The 6,734-nt window shown below is 31.3% G+C and overlaps 1 protein-coding gene across 7 annotated transcripts in view; it reads right to left on the reverse strand.

The window, feature by feature from the left end:
- The window catches only part of LOC131851716 (uncharacterized), a 34,994-nt gene extending 30,638 nt beyond the window's left edge, over positions 1–4,356 (reverse strand). For 6 of the 7 annotated variants that reach the window (XM_059202263.1, XM_059202298.1, XM_059202271.1 and 3 more), the window contains exons 1-6: positions 4,271–4,356; positions 3,118–4,024; positions 2,844–3,009; positions 2,412–2,550; positions 2,140–2,244; positions 1,752–1,818 (exon numbers count right to left, since the gene is read on the reverse strand). In XM_059202263.1, coding sequence (XP_059058246.1) covers positions 1,752–1,818; positions 2,140–2,244; positions 2,412–2,550; positions 2,844–3,009; positions 3,118–3,982 — 1,342 coding nt within the window. In that variant the 5' untranslated portion in view covers positions 3,983–4,024; positions 4,271–4,356. The remainder of the gene's footprint in view (positions 1–1,751; positions 1,819–2,139; positions 2,245–2,411; positions 2,551–2,843; positions 3,010–3,117; positions 4,025–4,270) is intronic. The other variant, XM_059202290.1, reaches the window with a different exon arrangement.
- Positions 4,357–6,734: the final 2,378 nt, after the last annotated feature.

Consider the following 6,734-nt stretch of genomic DNA (forward strand, 5'->3'; position numbering starts at 1 on the left):
CGAAACACCCGATCACAGAATAAATTAGTGCCATGTCAGTTTTAACAGGAACATGTAAAGTATCAATGATATTTTTGTAAAAACGTATGCTCTATGGCGCTCTATGGTCATTTACTTGCATTATTTAAATTATGTTTGTATTCGAATAAATAATGAACCGTTACATATTTGTTAACCAACGTTGTTACTAAGACATATACAGTTTTTTTTTGTAACTGGAATTTGATTGCGTAACTCCTAATTTCAAGTTCCTTTATTATTTGGTTCAGATTATTTTTGTTTTTAAAAAACGTACATTCACCCTCAAAGACATAGCTGATAACCATTTTGTATTGCTATAGCACATACATGCAGATTCACCCTTATTGTATTGCATTGTTTTAAATAATCTGTATTGTTATACAACTTATGATTAAGTATATATGTGTGTACTAAGATACAAATAAAAATTCTTATATATCTATCTATCTATATGATTGTCCACTTGTGTATGGTAAGTGGTAACCATTACCATGTACCATATAATTTTCAATGATACCCTTACGTCTTTAGAATTCATGAATATTCCAGCTCTTTTTTCGCGTTTACCTTACACTTATCTCATTAGTTTATCAAAATAGACTTTGCACAAAGTCCTCTGTGTCGACCCCGTTATTCTTATATCTATGAATAATCCAGCTTGCAAGAAGGGTAAGGCAGTGAAATTATAATGTCCGCAGTTATTACGCTATAGGTTTAGACACATTACAAAAATAATGTAGTTAAAACAACATCAAAATTAAAAATGCATAATTCCGGCCTTTATCCTATGTCAATAATAATAAATTGCCTGATATAATAGAAAAGGAATATAAGTAGAATAAATTTGCTAACATGTTAAAACAATTACTAATAATTAAAGCATATTACTCCATTCATGAATATTTGCAAAATGCTAATGAATAATATGAACATCTGTTTCTATTCCACGTTGAAACAAGGTGCATTTTATGTATGTGTATTTACTAGTGTTTGTGAGTCACTACATTATACTTGTACAATGCAACATAATTAATTAAACGTTCATATATATATATTAGCAATCGTTGTCACCTTTCATTAGCTTGATCGCTATTATAATTATAATTATAGAAATAATGGAAATAAATTAATAGATCACTAAACAAAGATCTCAGAAGTATCTCATCTTCAAGCTGATCCACAGAGATTTGTCACAAAGCTGTAATGACCGACAGATGCTAATTGTGCAGACGAGAGAAAACGTTTAGCAAAATATAACCTCCAGGTTGAAGTAATACTGGCCTATTTTCACGTATTTGCACAATTCTAACAATCCAAAGCTAACTCGATGCTAATTTGCAAAAATTAAAACATAACTGTTTACTATAATATTGTCGTAGAGACGTATTGTTACATTTTTTTAAAATATAGTAATATCCCGGAAAACAAATTATTTTTTTATTAGGGTTTTAGAGTATCTTAATTAAGGATCACTTTAGTTTGATGACTTTTTACTCTATCAATATGATGCATGGAGATTTATCGGGTTGAATTGATTAAATAAATCAGTGAACAATTAGATACTGTACCCCTATTTAGTTCTCACTAAATTTCAATTCAGAGATTTACGAGATGAAAGAAATGACGATGAAGAGTCAATGAAAGACATGGAGTAGATATTATAAGTTCCAACGATCCAGGGATCATTAGATCTAACTCCTGTTATTGAAAATATATATGAAAAAACTTACCACTGGCCTGCAGTTTTCTCTCTTGTGAATCGTCAGCTTCCAAAGATGATTGCTTTTGAAAGAAACCCTATAACCAAAAAATGATATTTTGAAACATCTCTAGTCTGATTAGCATCTAAGTTTTATCTAATGTTAGTATTTGTTTGTATAGCACTAATAAAAGAATCTAGCGACAGGGTTTATTTATTTCTAGAGTTTCAAAGCAAAAAAGCAACTAAGCCTCTTTGCTTTTTGGTAATAAAATAGATTCATCAATCAACCTATAGCAAAGGATCCATGTCCTTGGACCTTATCCTTCTTATCTATCCTGGATCACAGTGGATTAAATATTATTATAGTCTGTGGTTGTGCTAATATGTAAACATATGTACACTTAACTACTACTAACCTGCATTTGTAAATTTGCCAAGTCCTCTAAATTTTTTCTCATCAGCATATTTTGTTGGTCAAATTCTGATACACTATTACCGGCGCTTGAAGTCGCTGATTGTTCCTGTTTATAAAAATAAATATTATTCATACACAATCAGATAATTAGCAAATTTTGCATCGATTTGTCTTGACTCCCTATAATGATAACTATTATGTATACTTTGGATGTATATAGTTACAGTATCTAGCTGCATTATTAGTTTAGTTTAAAAAAATCAAATTTCTCACCTGCCCATCTGTGTCTCTTGACACGCTCAAGTCAAGAGTCTGCTCTCCGTCATCAGAACCACTACCCTCTTCCTCTTGAGCTTGAGATCTGCCAAATAACCGCATCGACTGCTGGTTAATAATTTGTAGAGCTCTTTGTCTGTCAAAAGTTTTTGGAGATAAAGAATATTGTTTGCAGTAATTATCATATTATTGTTACGTCGGTCATAAGGTCTATGAGAAATAATAAGAACGTTTCTCTTTAGCCTACAGTAAATAATTCACTATCTACATAAATAAGTAACAATTACGTGAGGTTTTTCTATTTTTACATTAAATATTTCACAGTCTCTACGAGCTAACCCTTTTCTATAAATAAAAGTTATGAGACAAAATTTATCACTCCCATTTCAATTTATGAATAAAGCAACTTATTCTATAGTTGTAACTTACCTTTGTACTTCCATATCGTCATCAGGGGTTTTAGGTGGGGTAATATTTGCTGAACCCTCATCATCGGTCGCCGATGATGACCTTCTAATACTTTTTTCTGTTCCGTCATCCATACTTGAGTCGTGTCGTCTTTTCAGGCTTAAAGGAAGCTGAGTAAATGGTTTTCCTGAAGCAAAATGTTAAAGATTTTTAGTCTTGTATTCAATAAATTTCCATGAATGATTATTATTAAGAATTTAAGTTAAATATTAATAAAAAAAATAAGAAAACTGACCTTGAAGTGCTTCCAGTGCCCTAATCTGCCCACTTATGGCATCAGCAACTTCATTAGAAGACAACCCATATATTCCCAGTAATTCCTTCATAGTGTTCATAGCATAATCCCGTAAAATTCTGTTTGTAGCATTTGACGTATCACCATTTTGGTGGGACTCGCTAACATCCATGGACTCTTGACCTTCTAATCTGTCATTAGCGTTTATATCCTGACCTTTCTCCTCGTCAGAATCAGATTCCCTTCTTCTTGGAGGAGAATTAGTTTTAATTAATTGAGATATAGCAAAAGGGTTTTTGGCACAGAACGATTTATTTTGTAGACTACTAAAATTTAATACAGTGTGATCCCTTTCAGTTTCTGGATTTATCTGTAAACTATGTATATAAGAACGCTGAAAGGAATCCACCTTCTTTTCTTCAGGTAACCTATTTTGGTAATTCGTATCTATATTCTCATTAGAATCGATGCTTAACCTTCTACTGAGATCAACAGCACCTCCTTTGAGAAGACTAAAATTTTTGACACCAATTTTAGAATATTCTTCCTCTTTCTCTTCATCAACTGTTTGTTCTGGTGAAGTCCTATCATTACCGTTAATTGGACTAGCTGCCTCATCACAGTTTTCACCATTTGAGTCATCAGAGTAGGCGCTAGCATTAGGTGCGCATCTGGGCTTAAAATTCTTTCTTTTATTCCGTTTTGGCATATTGTAGTATGGAGACATGTCTGTGATATGTTCCTCTTGATGGTCGGAGGGTTCAGACCAAGATGCCGAGCCATGGTGAAGGAATAGGGGTTCTTCAGGCGCCGCTTGTAGTCTCTCGTGTATAGAGTCCTGGTGAGCTGCCATCGCAGTAGTCATCGCACTGTTTGTACTCCCACGAGGACTTGAAACGAGTCCGTCCTGTAAACAATACGAATATTCAAGTTTTGTATAAACAATCAAATTTGATTGAATACATTTTAGTGTCGAATCATAACAGTGATTCATTTTATTTCGATTTAAATCGAAACAATGTATCGAGAAGAAACAATAGTCCTTTGTTGACAGTAAGATTAGCTGAATGCTGTGGAATGTTTTGAATTTAAATTTTCTCTTCATTGTTTTTAAATATAAAAATCGTATTAATGATTAATCGATTATTATTACCTGGGGATATTCATGAATCGATCATTTCCTTGTTGGCTTATTATACATATTAATCAGTCTTCGAAATCAGCCAACTGTAGTAACATCTGGAACAAGTAAAAAAATAACGTTAACATCAAAACTGGTTGTAGTCAAAAATTAGGAAATTACATAGAACTACATTAGATAATATTATATGCTAGTTTCATCTATTCCGTATTATTAAACTACAATTACTTATAAATTAAATGGTCAGTCGTTCAAAATTACACCTTAAAAATTCATCGAACATGCGAAATTCGCGTAAAGTAATTTCGAATGAAAAAACGTTCCGTTTTCTAGACGAATTGACGTAATACACTGTAATTTAAAAATAATGATACTTTAAAAAAGGAACGCAAAGTAACACGCATCGATCAACCGAGTCGGTATAAAATTAATTATATTCAACATATTAGATCTATTTTCGAGAAAACGAGATTGCTCGGAGCGAGGCGAGAGAAAAAAATAACGTGTATTCATGACGAAATTGGTAACGTGGTTTAATGTACAATTACTTATTAAAAACTAATACGGCGGACTGGCCTTCGCGCGCTCTCGGGTCACAATGACCATCGCACTCAATAGAATGTTTCAAATATTCAAATTTGGAATTTACGAGTATAAGAAATATATTAAAGTATTCGATAGTTGCATTTTCGTATTTTTAAGCATTATAATTAAAATTAAATAGAGAGTGTATGATTCTAATTGCGAAAGTGTATTTGTGTCAGTTTGGCTGTTTTATTATCTTTTCACTACTAAACGGATGGTTGGATTTGTATGATGATTGGTATAATATTTGATATTATTTATCAAAGAAGAATTTTTACAGTATTTCCATTGATATTTTTCCATTGTATATTTTGAAAACTTTGTTAAACTTAATTTCTAGTTAGAGACTCCACTGTTTTTCCATTTTAGTGTAATAGGGAATTCGCTGTCAATATTCTAAGTTTTGTAAGATAATTAGTTAAGTATTTGCACGTTTACTTTTTGCATAAATTGAGATTACTCACATTGTCTACCTTTAACGATGCCTATGCTCTGGACTAAATTTCTTTGTATCCAGTTTTAGTAATAAGTTCATTTTGTGATGCCCTATTTTGGCTGATAGCGTTTCGTCGTTGTTGTTGCAATGCTTAATAAATGAAAAAAATCTATGTCAACATTTGCAAAAATGGTTGTACAGTATACGCATGTCTTTCGTATTTCTTTAAAAAACAAGACGAATGGAAAGAATATACTCTTTATTTTTTCATAAATGGCACATAAAGTCGCCAAATAATATGTACAGCAGGCTTTTGTAACGAGATATTTTTTGTATGAAACTGTGATACCAATGTTTATTTGAAAGCAATTGATTGGATATATTCATTTTGAAATTATTTCCGCCCATACACGCCTTCTCCACTTAAATGAAAATATATTTTGGGCGATACTGTGCATGTTTTTGATGCAGATATTCAGTGGATATATATTAATACCTATATATATATATATTCTCTCTAGTATTAAATATATTTATTCTCGATTCTCTTGCACGTAAGACATAACTGTTATTTAGCAACAACAGTAATATTACTATTAGTACTAGTACTGTACTCAAACTACTAATTTAAATGTAATTGATTATACTTTTTATTCCACATTGGTTGTTCCCAATAATTTTACGTGTTTATAATGATTTCTGACTTGTTACACAGATTCAATTGGTATTTCATATACAGATGAGTTATAAAAGAGAATTCTAAATTCTAGTCAACTGTTATAAAACGTAATATTAATTACTCTGCGATGTATAGAATGTGGCAAAGTTATTTTTAATGTCGTCATCTAGTTTTATCTCCGGTTTTGACATTATAATGAGTGAATGATCTAATAAGTAATAAGAGCACATATGCCGTGTCCGTGTTGGAGTAAACGCGATAAAAAATGATTTCGGTGTCTGTTCCACTCGTTATGTGTGGGTTTGAGTTGTTCGTACGTAATTTGTAGGTTATTTCAACTCGCGTAACAGAAATTAGTGTTTGTTTTTTTAATTTCTATGAGGAAAGCAAAGGACTGTGTTGTATACAGCTTAGATGTATTTCAGATTCATTCGGATCCTTTCCCTATATCAATTTGATTAATAATTTGTGTTAATTAGATATTAGGTTATAGTGTGCTATTATTATACATACATATTATATACACATAGTAAATATAAAATAACTAAATTTACACAATCTGTTCGTAACTCGTTTCAATATGTATATCATTAAATAAATATATGTTAAATTTAAAGTCATTTCTAATTGTATATAGGTATATACAAGTGATTTTTTATCAGTAGGTACCTACATATAAAAATCACTCACTAGCTGTGAAACAATAACGAAAAACAAATGTGTAATTTATTTCAAACAAATTACAATACAAATTGGCATAATTTATCAATGCCTTA

Source organism: Achroia grisella, unplaced genomic scaffold, assembly GCF_030625045.1.
Source record: "Achroia grisella isolate CSIRO2021 unplaced genomic scaffold, CSIRO_AGI_Agris_v1 utg1174, whole genome shotgun sequence".
Lineage (NCBI taxonomy): Eukaryota > Metazoa > Arthropoda > Insecta > Lepidoptera > Pyralidae > Achroia > Achroia grisella.